The sequence below is a fragment of the Podarcis filfolensis genome (genome assembly GCF_964270895.1).
Source record: "Podarcis filfolensis genome assembly, chromosome: 4".
NCBI classification, from domain to species: Eukaryota; Metazoa; Chordata; class Lepidosauria; order Squamata; family Lacertidae; genus Podarcis; species Podarcis filfolensis.
Window position 1 is genome coordinate 77,438,714 of NC_139607.1, and position 15,584 is coordinate 77,454,297.

Consider the following 15,584-nt stretch of genomic DNA (forward strand, 5'->3'; position numbering starts at 1 on the left):
AGCTATTTACAGCAATGGCAACCCTTTCATAAACAGCTACCAAACACCAGCTTTCGACATTTTACCAAATGTTGCCCAAATGCTTTCAAGCCTGTCTTCAAAATTATGAGGTATAGAAACCTGCTTTGGTTTAATTTTGGTTAATGAAAGAATTCTGCACTCATAACTCAGTTATGAGCAGTGTCTACAGACTCTCCTAATCTATAACCACCCAGCGTGATGAAGAAGAGCTGCAGTAGTTCTTTAGAATGTAACAAGTACCTAATGTCTCGTCTCAATACTTGTTTCCAGACATGTCTATCAAGAAAAGATACAATCAGCTTCCGAGTCTTCACCACTCTGATAGTTTTATGAATGGCACTACAATGTGGTTAGTCATGCAAAAAATACTCACTGTTTCAGCATCTACAAAAAGGGTAGGGCATTCTGAGCATGATGTCAGCATCTGTGATGAGCTCACAAACTTCGAGCCTATTCCTCGCAAATTGTCACCAAGGTAGCTGGCAGCATCGCAAGTCAGAAAGCAGAATCTTTTCTGAATATTCTATAAAGCAAAAGTATGCATAACACATTTGCTACTGAACTTAATGACAGAACTTAATGCACATTTTAATTTGGTATACACAACTACTGCAGTCATTCTTTATGTATACTGCAAAGGGGAACACACACACACACACAATCAATCTGTAGCTCTCTGTCCTGCTTTCTTGCTTTCTTGCTTTGTAATCCCCCTTCACTCCCTTCTTGTTAGACCGAACCTGTGTACAGCATTGGCTCATTCTGTTTTGTCACTAGTAACAACCAACATGAGACTTCTCTGCCCATTCTGGGCATTGTTTTGTTAATACTCAATGTCAAGTGGTCTATCAAACAATGTAATGAGTGTTCTGATGCCAAGTTTACAGGAGGGGAAATCATGAGAGAGGCTTCTTTGTGTTTGTTTTCCCCTCTGGCCAGAACTGCTTGGCAAGGGTGCCTGGGCCGCTTGAGAGTGTTCCAACATACTGAACTGCATCTGGAAACTATTGCACACCAAGACTCTCTTCCTGCTTCCCTAGCTGATAGAGAGATTTCTGTAAATAGCTTTCTAAATGGTTTCTAAACAGTTTTCTGCTATAAACTACAGAGTTACTTTTAAGGACTGCTCAAGCCATGTAGGAACCAAAACATACTATGGTTTTATTTAGAGCGTCTGAGAATCTGGAAACATTTGATAACATATCCTCACTCTTATCTTGAAAACTGTTGTGGGAACATGGGTATTAAAGCAGTAGCATCATGGCGTGCCAGTACCACCCAGAAAACAGTTTACATCACACAGCAGAAGAGCTAAAAGGAAAAAGTGATTGCCTTATCACTAAACCTTTCTAATGCCTCTCCTACTTAACAAAGCAATTAAAAAAACCCTACACTGGAATCTGTGGGCTGCAATGGCAAAGTTGCACTTATATCTACAACCCTACACCAGAAACATCCAGGCATAGATTCCTTGGGACAAGTACCTTGGTAGCTCAGGAAAGAAAGAAGGACACATATTGAGGGTTAAGAAGGGAAGAGATAAACCAGGGAGGGCGATTTTAACCCTCCTTAATCCAAAACAAAGTACCTGCAACCCAGCATAACGGGCCACCTTCCCTCTTTGACCTTACCAAGTGTGCCTCTTTGGACCAATGTCTACCTATCATCAAACCCACTGCAATAATAAATAACTCTCATTATACTTTTGCTTGATGGCACACAGCAAGATCTGGAAAATTAAAACCTCCTGCCCTCCCCCATAAATGTTGATGGGCTGTGGAAAATAATCAGGGTTTGGATTTATCGACACCTGCAAAGTCTAAGAAACATATTGTGGGTTTCAGCAAAATGTCAGTCATGTCGGATTCTAGAACACTTTTTGTTTACCTTAAACAGGGAGGAGAACACATGAAATGTATATACTGCACAGGAGCCATCTGAGTCACACATGAGCTGGTTCATATGGCTACGCCAAGCTTCTTCTGCATCATCACATGCAGCTGGTTGAAATGCAGCCAGGATAGCAGAAAAGAAGGGAGACGGAGGAGGCGAGACATTCCTGTCGCCTTCTCCAAAACTGAAAGAAAGCCACAAATTCTAGGTTAAGAGCCGATAGCGAGGCTATGCTACTGTTGTTATATTTCCAAATAAGAAACTTAAAAATAAGTAAGTAAAAAGAACAGTTAAGTGAGGCTACATGCCGTTTTGTGCCCATGCCTACGCCCTCTTAATGAGGACAGAGTGTAAAGGATCTGACGACCTGATTTGACCCTATACTCAAATTCAGGACTGCCATGTAACTGCATGTATTCTGTGCTCAGAATTTCCTGTTCAATGTCACATAGTAGGCATACCCTTATAGGTTAAAGCACTGACTCCGTATATTTAATCAGAATTGCTTTATCTTGCTTCTCTCGGTTTTATTGTTAAGAAATTGATTTTAGTCATTTGAACTGCCTCACTGTGTTTTATGGAATTTATTATTATTTTTATTTAACCACTTCATATTTTTTTTTAAAAAAGCAGGATATAAAAAGTTAAAATAAAAAAATACATACATACCTAGTAAGTGCATACTGATCCATCAACCGGTCACCTTTTTCTTCAGTCTCTGTCATATCTAGGCTAAAGCTGTCACTGTATTCAAAAGCTGCAGGGAGTTCATTTGTAGAGCCGGAGAGATCATCTTCCTGTACAGAGGTATCTTCCTCTTCTTGGGCACCTTCAGTCTGGGGGGATTAAATTGGTTACCATTTATTGTTATCCTGCCCTTCAGCACTTTCATGATCCAAGAACGGGTAACAATAATTTAAAAACTATAATAAAATTTTAAACAAGCTATCTGCAGTAAAACACACCATAAACAATAAAGAACTGCCATGATCAGAACCTACCAAAACAGAAAGTACAGGAAATACCGAATGTATTACAGCAGGTACACCCAATAAAATATCTCTCATCCCTTTCCACTGAGAGCTTAAGAGAAGTTCCATTTGTTTGTTTTATACACCTTGTGGACAAGATGAGGGTCTTGTTACTTGGTTCTTTGCTACCCCAGAGACCCTGTTCAGATTATATTTCCTCCTCATATGGTATTTAGGAAGAGTTTGAGAACAGATCCCAGGTAAAAATATCCTACCCACCCCAGGGAAGTGAATAAATGGATCAGAAGATTAAGCTAAGAATACTCTAATTTAGAGACCAATATATGTTTATTATGGGTGGTTCTTTCTGTGGTCTCTAAGACTACAGAATTCTTGATCCCTGTTGGTGTGGTATAGGGTCAATCTGCATAGCAGTTGGCTGGACCTTCAGTAGGACACACACTCTTGTTTGCATTCCCAAGAACAGTAGCCTATATTTGCATCTGGTGGCATGGTAACCCCCTAGGAATAAAGTGAAAATCTAAGATAGATATCTGAATTTTAGATGTTCATTGAATCTACAGGAAGTTTTGGGTCAGCAGGACCATTTAACAATTTATGGCCACTTCCTGATTGTTATCAGCATCATTACTGGACCCAGGAATCGGCTCTCTAAGGAGAACCCTAAGCCTGGCCCTAGCAAGGGTTGTATAGTTATCAGTTGGGTCCCAAGCCAGGGCACATGTTTCCCCAAGTCTTGAGTAAAACTACAGGAAGGGAGACTAAGGTAAGTCAGGTGCTTTGCTACCAGATCTGGACTTCTAGCCTGGGCCATTGCTGCCTTTGCTCATGGGGATGTGTGTGCGTGTGAGAGACAACAGGATAGGGACCTGAGCCAGGGTGGAGGTCATGTGGTTTCCTGGTTCCTTGGGTGAGTATGTTGATGGAGTGTGAGGACTGTGGGTTCCCTGCACTCCCCCCTTTGTACTAGAGACCACTAGAGTCCAGCACTTCCTAGATGCAGGTCCCATTTAAAGCACATGGCTTCCCCCAAAGAATCATGGGAACTGTAGTTTGTTAACAGTGCTCTGAACTGCAGCTCTGTGTAGGGGGTGGGTATAGTTCCCAGGATTCTCAGGGGACGATGACCATGTGCTTCAAACGCATGGCATGGATGTGACCAGTTTCCGCAGAGGTTCATTGGGTTCTGCTCCCCAACCACAGCCCGCTGAGATGTACTGCAGGACACCCAGAGTGTCCTTTGAGTTTCAGATTCCAGAAACTCCACTATACATATGGAACTCACCACATGACCCTTGGATCCTGCCTGAACAACCCCAATGCAACACAAAATGTAAGAGTGAAATGCTTTTTGCATACAGTGAAAATCAAACTTAGCGGAATGTGGCAAAACCTAACTACCTACTTCTCTTGAGACGATTTCTACTGCCATTACTGATAGGTTACATTTCATGTGCAGCGACAAGTGCTTTCTCCCATAGCACCACCCATTTTTTGTTCCTGCTTTTCCCCCCTCTAACCCTACAGCATCATAACATGCCTGCAGCATAAAGCAATAGTGTTGACACTTCACTGGCACAGTGGTCAAAATGTCCCATACAAAGCACTTATTTAACGTGGCCTGCCTCTAGTTTGACTTACCAGCTCTGTCAATATTTCTCAAATTGAAGCATTTCCAAAAAAAAGTAAGCTACAGAAACAAATACATGGTATTTCTATTAAACTTTTACCAACCTTTGAAAACTGTGTCCCCGGCATGCTTCGTTTCAGCATTTACATTCTTTTATTTACCAAACTCAGTGCATTACTGTAATCAGCATTCTGAAAGTAGACCAAACAGGCAAGAATGGAGCCCAAGGCAGGCAGCTGCACAATACAGCGCCCACATTTTTTGCAGGGTGGGGGGAGGAGAATGGAATTCATGCTTCCACCCACAGGACTATTTTTTTATTTTTATTTTTTTGGTACTGTATTAAAGTTGGTGGAAGGGTGATGCTGGCAATTCTGAAGGCTGAGAAACTCGTACATTTTAATCAACACTAATTATAGCTGGACATGTTAAATGAAAGTGTACAATCTGATGTAAAGCAATAAAATTGGATATTTTAACCGACAAACACCATATCCCAAACTACCGCTCCCCCCTCTATTTAATAAAATTGCTTCGATAAAATTCATTCACCTTTGAACCTTCAGACACCTGGAGATTATTCATTTCAGGCAAAGAAGCGTTAAAACTGGAAGTTCTTGAACTGAAAGGAGGCGGAGCTGTTGAAGATGCTTCACATGGTGTGGAAAGAGAGTCAATGTGGTTTGTGTCCTCAGAAGGGGAAAGTGTCATGATCTGTTAAAAGAAGGAACAAGGCTAAGGCTAAAGGCAGGATGGAATCCCTCCTGAAGAAGCGACACTGAAGTGAAACGGGAGCTTCACAAACCCTTGCGTTGCTCATTTTCAGTGGAGTGTGCGCAAAGCAAACTGGTGTGGATTGTGCCCAGCAAATGACACCATTTTCCTATGAAGAGCCTCTAAATAATAATATTGAAAATAATGTAATATTCTCCACTAGTGATCACTAAACAGTTTAAGCTTGTGATTTTATGAATTCCATTAAGCTTTCTGTGTATACTAAAATCTGTTTTGAAAGCCTATTCCAGGTTATTGCTTTCCTTCCTTTTTGATGTTTTACGGAAAACAAAAGTTACATTATCAAATGGGGGGGGGGAGAGTTCAAGGGGGGCATTTAACTGAATGTGACATATAGTAACAAATGGAATAAAGACCCACTTATCACATTTGATATTTTCTGTATGCAGAACTTGCCTCTAACCGTGCAATCCTATATATGTCTACTGAGAAGTAGGCTCAACTGGATCCAATGGAGCTTACTCCTGAATTGCTGCCTGAATCTTTTTATGTTTGCCAACTATGAAAAGAAAATTAAGAAGAACGTACTTACCTATGTAAGGTCTAACCCTTTCTGTGTTGCTAGCAATCAGTTTAAGTATAAGAATCATGGAGATATATATATATATATATAAATATAAAATGTATCTTCCAGCAGCCTATAATTTAACTACTTACTAGTTGCGACTGTTCTAGAATTTGACTTGTTGTTAGGTCTTCCTCCTCTGATGACTCATCCGAATCTTCATGGTTTATTTTGTTTAGGCTGGGTGTACTTCCTGAAAGCTGGCTTTCTTCCAGAAGCTGCATATCACACTTGTCCAGACTATCAAGAGAACGCCTGCGTACTCCCCAGTTGAAATTGTCCATGCTTTCACCCTGCAATCACAGCATTGGTTTGTTTTCTCTGCCGCAACAAATCTCCACCCCCCCCCCAAGCTTTATTTAGCAACATTTCTTAAGGTCAGTAAGGATTTAAAGAAAGTTAGACTTTTAGCTGCAAAATTATTTTTCATATAGATTAACAATATATGAATAATAATAATCCATAAATATGAATAATCCAGAAAGGTGAAGCTACAGCAATTCCTAAAGGAAGCTGACAACATTGTGGTCAACAAATCTCTTCTTCACCACCCAAAAAGTCGCCTACATGTCAAATTTTGATCTTCAATGGGGAGGTGCACTTTGAGGACAATGGGGCAGCTACACCCCCATTTAAAAGTAAACGGCACCATCCGCTGGACAGCATTTATGTCCACTGAAATTATCGTAAACTGTTGGAACAGCAGCAAAATTGTTTTCATCGATTGCTATTTTATGCATTATGTGTTTATGAAAAGGGTACAATAGCAAACTTCAGGCAAAATATTCCAGGTTTTCTGTACGACACACATGAACACAATACTCAAGTGCAGAGTGAAGGCAGAGCTAACACTTTCAATTTAGCATGCACAATGCAAGGTGTCAAATCAGCAGAGCCTTCTGTTTTAATCCTGCTTTTGCTTTACAAATTAGACATTAATTTCATAGGTACAATTTAAAAAAAAAATTAAAACCATTTTATTTTTGACATTTTTTTTAAAAGAAAAACAAAGACATGCTCTGTTTTATTCCTAGTTTAGGTTTTACAGCACAATCCTATACTTGTTTACTCAGAAGTAAGTTCCTCTATGTTCAGTGGAACTTACTCTTTAATAAGCACGTTTAGGATTGCAGCCTCAGCCACTGAGACATGTATGATTCTGGAAATGGAGCCTGAGTATTTGTGGGACATTTTTGCCAGTCATATACTTACTAATAAAGCAACATTTAAGATATTGGCAGGTAGCACTGAAACAAATGTACAAACCCAAATTTTAATGTTTCAGTAAAGATCGGGGCTGGTAAGCAGATCTAACTATGACTTCCGCCACAAACTCCCAATTCCTCAGGCATGTTTGGAGAGCAGAAATCTGGATTTTACCATAAAAAACTGACAGTTGTCATTATTGTATTTGCTCAAATGTAAACCTTTTACTTATTTGAGCCTTTTAACACTGGAGTAATGGAATGCAGTAAGCCCACAACTTATCTGGGGGATCGCTTTCCAGAGATTGCACCTAACGCCAAAAACACATATGATCAAAACCCGTTAGGTGGGATTGCCAAAGTTATTTTCCCTGGATGCTCACCCCCTTTCTACTTATTATTATTTTTTACATTTGCCGTGTGTGTAAAGCTGAACGTGCACATGTTAAACGTGTGTAAGTGACAGGGGATGCTCTCAGCACTACCTGGAAATTTGGGGGGCTGGACATGGGAACCTTCTGCATGCAAGTCAGAATTGCATCCTTTCCCTATTCCTGTTAAATGTCTGGAATTGGCACAGAGATTTAAGCTGGCAGGATCTCTTAAGCATTACCATTAAAGACCTCGGTTTTATTCAGCAAGAATCAAGCTATGCAATTCTATATATAATTTGAACTCTTTTTTTTTTTTGCACAAATAGCTGGAATAAACACTTGTACATATATTCATATATACAGTATGTTTTTTAAAAAAATTAAAAAACCTAGCCACAATGATATGCCACTTAGAACCTAGTCAAGGTTCAAAGATTGCAAAGAATGGGAAAAGCAGATGAACAGGCAACTCCCATTCACCCTAAGCTTCTATGGGAGGCAAGGCAGAATATAAATTGAATAAGTAAAATAATAAATTTTCTTATAATGCAACATTATGGGCTTTCCCCAATTATTTTTTGATTTCATGGCTCTCACTGTGAACGAGATCTGTGAACCCCACCTTGAGATTTTATAGTAGACTTAACACTTGAATCAGTTCCTCGTTCTTTAGAACTATAAAACATTTCTAAAGCATAGCAAGAAGTGGAACCTCCGTTAAACACATAACACACACACACACACGCTGAAAAAGCAGAATACATCACAAGATGCAAACAAGGCATTACATCTACTAGCACATGTGAGTTCAAATAGCATTATCTTACCTGAAGTTCCTGAATAGCAGATATAACAAATAGGAAACAAATAAAGAAAAGTATTTGTAAACATTCTTAATTTAAACACACTCTTTATAGACATTTGCCCTACAATCTAAACGAATGCTACTAAACTGATAAACTTATCCCTTCTTGTAACTTTACAGACGCTTAAAAATACCATGATACTGATTTCACAACCTAATTTAAAAATACTGAATCGTGGCATCTGGCGACTCTATGGACAATTTAATCAGCATTTATCTGTGCATGATATGAGCAACTGGAAAACAAGGTACGGAAAAACGGTATTAGCAGTTCCAAACACTGTTTAATTCCCATATATCTACAGGAAGTTCAGATCTCCAACGTCTAAATTATTGGTCTATGACGTCGCTGAAGCAGCAATCCTATACCAATTTACCTGGAAGGAAGAGCCATGGAACTCAATGGAACTTATTTCCATGCAGGATTGCACAGGGAAACAAATAGTCACCACTTCTGTCAAGCCGAAAGCTGCTTCTATGTTTTTAATTGTTTTAAAAGCTATTTGTTAAGGCATTTCAGGGCAAAGACGTTAAGATTCAATAACAGGAAACACGTTACAGCACTGCCTAATAATACTGCTATTGTTAAGAATGAATGTGTTTTTCCATTATATACTCCACTTTTGAAGGCTTTGTATCTTCAAAGCAATCATTCCGGCCTGGAGCTAGCCTGTTCCCTACATGTAAACTCTGAATACGGGTCACGAGATTCAAACTTCCCATGTGAAACCTGGAACGGTTCAGAGGACCAGCGGTATTTCAGACACCGTACAGTTAACTAAGTCCCCAGTTTGAACTATCTAAGTAAAGGGGAAAGCCCCTCTGCTATTTCTGTTCAGATTCCTGACAGAATAATTGCTATTCCTCCTGAAACTAGTGGGTAAACAGCATTATATTTTTGAGAGAAAATTGGTGTATTTTTTTTTAAATAAATGCATGAAATGCATTCACAGAAATGGGATGGCCTGTTTATAACCCAGAGAACTGTACCAAAATGTGCAAAGTAGGTATAACAGCTCCTTTTGTCCACCTCATTCCTTTGTCTACAGCAGCAAACAAGGCTGTGTGTCTGAATACTGCAGATAATAGCTGAAGTGCATGTGCAAACACTGGCTGAAAAGCAGCTGCAGCTCACTCAATTTCTTAACTATGGTTAAGAAATCAGCAGTATTCCAAACCCATATTAGGAGGCACAGTGGCCATGCCGGCAAGTAACAATATTTATTAAATTTCTACACCATCCTTCATCTGAGGATCACAGGACTGTTTACAATATATATTAAAAAAACACACAAAAAGGCACAACATAGTAACAAACAGAAGCAATACCCCCCCTTTAAAAGGCCATAGATTATTTAATTAGTCAAAGGCCTCAGAGAGGAATGTTTTCGCCTGGCGCTTAAAAGATACAGAACAAAGGCACCAGGCAAGCCTCCATGGACAAAGCATTGCAGAAAGGACACGTAAAACAATAAACCCTGGTTTGGTGCTACATGGCTGAGTCTCAACAAACCCAAGCAAATTGCTAGACTCACACATTTCCTCCCCCCTTTCCTTTGGCCTAGTAGTTGGGTCGGGGGGGGCGGGGTGAGATTTCTGCCAAATTTAGTTTCACTTTTAAGGATTCGCAGATTAGCATTACTTACAAATCTGTGAAAGCAACCTCTGCTGTGTTTCATAATATACCCAAATGAGGGGTTACAAAGCTGGCGCACTAAACTACCGTAAAGGTAAAGGACCCCTGACAGTTAAGTGCAGTCGCGAATGACTCTGGGGTTGTGGCGCTCATCTCGCTTTACAGGCCGAGGGAGCCGGTGTTTGACCACAGTTTTTCCAGGTCATGTAGTCAGCACGACTAAGCCACTTCTGGCAAAACTAGAGTAGCGCACAGAAATGCCCTTTACCTTCCTGCCGGAGCGGTACCTATTTATCTACTTGCACTTTTTGGTGTGCTTTTGAACTGCTAGGTTGGCAGGAGCAGGGACTGAGCAACAGGCGCTCACCCCGTCGCGGGGATTCGAACCGCCAACCTTCTGATTGGCAAGTCCTAGGCTCTGTGGTTTAGACCACAGTGACACCCGCGTCCCATTAGGTGGCATAGAAGTTAATAAATAATTTAGGACTCCTATAGCATGAGGTTCTACTTGCGCAATGGGCTCCCCAGAACCCCGGGGCAGATTTTGAGGGTGTGTAGGAGCCAAACAGCAGCACCATAATTTCTTCATTTGTACAACTCATTTGTGGTGACCAGTGTTTGCCTGTAGTATGACAAACCAATCCATAATTCCTCTTTAAAAACTATTTCATAAAGTTTATTAAAAACTGGCTTCTGGAAAAGAGACAAAGTAGGACTTTGGAGTCTCTTCAGGTGCAAGCAAGGGAAGTCTTACTCATAGCAAACCCCTTTGTCCACAATGGAAAATACTGCTGAGTCAACATGCACAAGATTTCACTACAAATGGATTTAATACCAGTCTGAGCACAAATTCTAAATCATGCAAACCAAAGATCTATTCTCACACACTAAACTGAGTTAGTCACACAGGTTTTAAAGAGAATATATTAAAGAAAGCTAGGATAGCATTAGCTAGGTGCCAATTTCCTTCTGATTCCCCCCCCCCCCGGAAAGAAACAATACTTACTTTATTTCTCAATTATATTTATATATTTTATTGCTGTGCTACTTACAACCTCTTCAAGCAAGTACCATGAAAAACCAGTGCTCCTCTGATAAGACATATAGTATGCTGTTGCTCCTTGTATCGTTTGCTAGCTCTATCTTAATAGAATTACTGGACTGGAGCTATTAAAGGGCTAATATGGGACAGCCTTGTGCAGCTATCTCAACACCTTCCCCAGCAGCTTGCTATTCTTCAGTCCCTGAAGGAATTTGCTTCTGGAGTGACTGGCTACTTATCTGAATTCTTTTTTTTTACTAGTTTAATTGCTGCTTATCCAGCTGTTGCCCCATTGTAACCATTTTGTATCGCAGCTGAGCCGCCTAATTGACTTTACTCATTAAGGTGCACTAAGGAGTTTCATCCTTCAGTCAGCCACAGCCTCACACCTCCAACTCATTTGAATGCAGCCCACAAGGCAGGCTGGCCTCCAGCTGCTGCCGAACTGCAACACCTATCATCTCTGGCCATTGGCCATATTTCCTGGAGCTGATGGGAGTTCTTGTTCAGCAATATCTGGAAGGTCAAAGGGGATCTATACACGCTTGCTGCTCTACTCCAAGCTGGAGGTGAGGATTGCATTTTAAAAAGTTAAAATAAACAAATGCCTGTGTATAGAAAGCTAGCCGTGTGAATTATTGTTGACCTGCCCCTGACACCACAGTGACCTCCATGTCAAGAAGCCAGATAAGCAACTCTGCCAGCTGCAATTGCCCAGCAGATCACAGGTTGGCCTGGGACACACTCTAGGGCAGGGGTTGGCAAGGTTTATCTTGCCTGGGCCAGATTGCGCCCGTGATTTCTGGCAGACGCAATTTCTGGCGCCGCAGAAGCGAGTCCCTGCGCTGTGCTAATTTAGAGCAGTCGCGAGTGGGCGGCTTGGTTCAGGGGCGGCTTGTGAGCTGGTCAAATGACCTCCGCGGGCTGCTTCCGGCCCATGGGCCTTAGGTTGGTGACCCCTGCTCTAGGGGAATTTATCTTTCGGGTGTAAGGAAAAGAGGTAGGGTAGCATGCGAATGCCCTCGTGGATGTGAATGCCTGTCCAAAATTGTCCCTCTTTGCTTTCTGGCCCTGTTTCCCCTCCTCCTCACTTAACCACCCTTTTCCCCACGGCGCAACGGATGTGGCAGCACCTTGCCTCCTCCAGCCCCTAACGCTGACGTTTTCTCCAGTCAAACAGATATAATTATTCCCAGAGGGAGCAGATCTGCATTACCAGTAAAACGCCTTACCAAAAAAAGAAACAAAAGCAAGGCGTTCCAATACCCTTCAAGTATATGATGTAAGCTGGATAATATGCCCTCGCAGCAACTCCGGTCAAAGACAAACTGACAGGCTTTTACCTGCCAAGACCTGATTGCAGGCCCTCGGGCTTCTGTTTTTCTCCTACGAGAGCTGATGAGAATTGCTAACACCATAGAGTGGAGCAGAAAACGGCACGGGGGCTTTTAAGTGCTGGGGATTTCATCGCATTTGTGCTGCATAAACATCACATATGCACATACACACATGCACGGGCCTAGGCTTAGGTTTCGGGAGAGCACTGATGAAAGCATCTGATTATAAGGCTTGTGCAGTGTGTTCATTAAATTCAAAGCATGCATCCTGTTAATGATTGGGCATGTCAGACATTTGGCTGTACTGAATCTTTAAAATTTTAATGCACGGAAACCTTAGTATCACTACAAATCAGTAAAACGTTCAGCCCTAGTCTTCTGTAGCATGCATTAAAGTGTGTATTGAGGGTTTGTTTTTGTTTTTTTAAAAAATTAAGCATATAAAGAGAAAAAAAGGTGTATGTTTAAGGAAGGGCATAGTAACTTGCCAAAAGTTAGGCTATTGCCCTAACACTGTGTAAACATTTATCGTTGCTCAGCTAAGTCTTTGCTAGAATATAAAGAGGACATTATTTACTGTTGGGGAAGTGCTAAAATGTGGCTTAATCTGCAGTAAGAGCAAAGTTTGTTGAGAGACAATGTACCATACCTCCCCGTCCTCCAGCTCCACATCGAGGAAATCGAAATCCCTAAAGACTCTGAACTGCTGCTCGCTGTTTGAATCATCCATGTTCTCTTGCTCGCGGGCTCCGTCCTCGGAAGCCACCAGGCTCGTCTGGTGCTCAATCAGATCCAAATCTCCACATGAAGAAAAAATCACCTAAAAGTCAAGAGGGATTTTTCTATTAAAAACAAAACAAACTCTTCCTCTACGACGCTCTTTTGTTAGTCTAATGGGCTTTTCAGAAAGCTGTACACACCTAATTCCTTCAGTGGGTATTTTTAGAAGGCTCCTTTTTATTATTTATGTTGGACAGGTGCCTTCAGATTAAACTCATACTAAGACGCAACTATGAGCTGCAGGAACACGTCCAAGCTACCTCCTAATGGGTGCAGATTGATGCTTCCTTAGTATTTATATGCATTTATGGGAACAGAATGCAACTGCGGGAAGGGCATGGAAAAGGGGTAAGCCAGCCCTTTCGCTTCTCAGTTGTTACAAGGGAAAGCATGCAGATGAATTAGAATGTGTTACATTTCAGCTGTTATTATTTACAAATATGTTTGAACTTCATCATTCCACAACCATGGCGCTAACTGTGCTTTTCCATCAATGGGGGAAGTTTATTTGTGGACTGCGTCTATACACTCTTAGATGCAAGAGAGGGTGGGGGGTCGGGGAAAAAGTGGGAGAGAGAGAAGTCTGTCTGCAGCAGCTGTTTTTCCAGCTGCCTCTTACAGCTGATTTTCTACAGTTACTGATTGGCATCAGTTTTAGCAGAGGAAATGGCAAAAACAAAAACTGGAGGGTAAGGGCACCCCACCCCAAACAAACAAATAAATAAATGCAGCATGTACATTTTTGAACTTGGGGTGGGAAAGTGGGCAGATTGAGAAATGTTAGGCAGGTGATACAGATGTACTACTAGCCATTTCTTGTCACCTATGGAAGACCTGACTCATACTCTGAGACCCATATGTTTAGCTGAAAAGGAATTCCAACAACCAGGGTTTCATTTCTACCCTACTGTTTTATCTTCTATTTTGTTCCCATATGTATCAGCCAAAATGGACTTTGAATTCTCAAATTTCTAAAATGTTCAGGAAGTATAACGGTCAGAGGCAAATAGTCACAATGCTTAAATGAACAGTTAAGTAATTCTGACATGAGTTAGCCAGCGAGCCATATCTTAACAAAGCCGTTTAGAGATAATTTCTTGATAAGGGGAGTGGGTTGGTGGGTAGACACATTATTTTATTTTAGTTACCGTATTTTTCGCCCTATAGGACGCACTTTTCCCCCTCCAAAAATGAAGGGGAAATGTGTGTGCGTCCTATGGGGCGAATGCAGGCTTTCGCTGAAGCCTGGAGAGTGAGAGGGGTCGGTGGGCACCGACCCCTCTCGCTCTCCAGGCTTCGCGGACCTCTCCGCAAGCAGCGGGAGCGCTCCCGCTGCTTGCGGAGAGTTGCCAGCATGCCGAAGCCTGCGTGCGCTGAGATCAGCGCGCCCAGGCTTCGCGGACCTCTCCACAAGCAGCGGGAGCCAGCGCTGGGCTCCCACGGCTTGCAGAGAGCTGCCTGTTTGGGGGCTGGGTCAGGGGAAGCTCGGGCCTCCCCCGCCCCAGCCCCGCACCTGGGGGGGAAATAATTTTTTCCCCTTTATTTCCCCCAAAAAAACTAGGTGCGCCTTATGGGACGGTGCGTCCTATAGGGCAAAAAATACGGTACTTAACAAAATTTATATACCACTTGATTCTGATAAAACCTCTACTGGCTAGGAAGAAGTATTATAGTGGTCAGTAAAGAGCAGTTAAAAGCAATTAAAACATGTAAACATAATTAAAGTTTAACAGTAAAAGAGATTAAAACACACTAGGATCTACATGTATGGATAGGCTTGCCTAAACCAACAACAATGTTTTAACAGGCACATCTATTGCTTGCGTTTGGCTGAGAAACAGCATTCATTATGGAAGGGTCACATCATGCCAGCAAACTGAATATAAAATTTAGAGCTGTACCTTTGAACTGTTTATGAATAAGCCCTAGAAGGAGAAATATGAGACTTACCGAAGGGTTTTTGCTCAGGCCGACTTCTTGACCACAAAGCGTAAGAACGTGCACTAACTTTTCTTTTGTCCTTTTCTTTTTTAAAAAAGGGGGAAGACAGAGACAGAGAGAAAAAGAAAGGAGTTTAAGCAATGCCACACATTTCAGAGCTCAAATCATAGAAGAAAAAATAGGGAGCATTTAACAAACACCGAAAGCTCCACTCCTGATATCTCCTAATTTTAGCCAAACCTTGTCTCTTGTAATTTCAAATGGATAAAGTTTTTGTAGGTGCTTTAGCAATTTTTTTTTAAAAGCTCAATTCCTGAAACTGGGTAGGCATTTTGTTTACTTATAAAAGTATTTATATATAGCCCTCCCATAAAATATCAGGGCAGTGGTTCAGCAACATTTTAAAAAAATTAAAGCAATACAAAACAATTTTTTAAATGATGGGCTACTCAAGAAAAAGTTAAACCACTACATAGGTCTCTTAGCACAAGAAAGGTCTTCAAGAGAC

General features: G+C 41.3%; 1 protein-coding gene across 12 annotated transcripts in view; it reads right to left on the minus strand.

The window, feature by feature from the left end:
• FRY (FRY microtubule binding protein) overlaps positions 1–15,584 on the minus strand; it is a 193,732-nt gene that overhangs the window by 11,841 nt on the left and 166,307 nt on the right. For all 12 annotated transcript variants that reach the window (XM_083608908.1, XM_083608906.1, XM_083608907.1 and 9 more), the window contains 7 exons: positions 15,086–15,160; positions 13,005–13,175; positions 5,989–6,189; positions 5,089–5,250; positions 2,584–2,750; positions 1,909–2,098; positions 395–544 (listed from right to left, as the gene is read on the minus strand). In XM_083608908.1, coding sequence (XP_083465034.1) covers positions 395–544; positions 1,909–2,098; positions 2,584–2,750; positions 5,089–5,250; positions 5,989–6,189; positions 13,005–13,175; positions 15,086–15,160 — 1,116 coding nt within the window. The remainder of the gene's footprint in view (positions 1–394; positions 545–1,908; positions 2,099–2,583; positions 2,751–5,088; positions 5,251–5,988; positions 6,190–13,004; positions 13,176–15,085; positions 15,161–15,584) is intronic.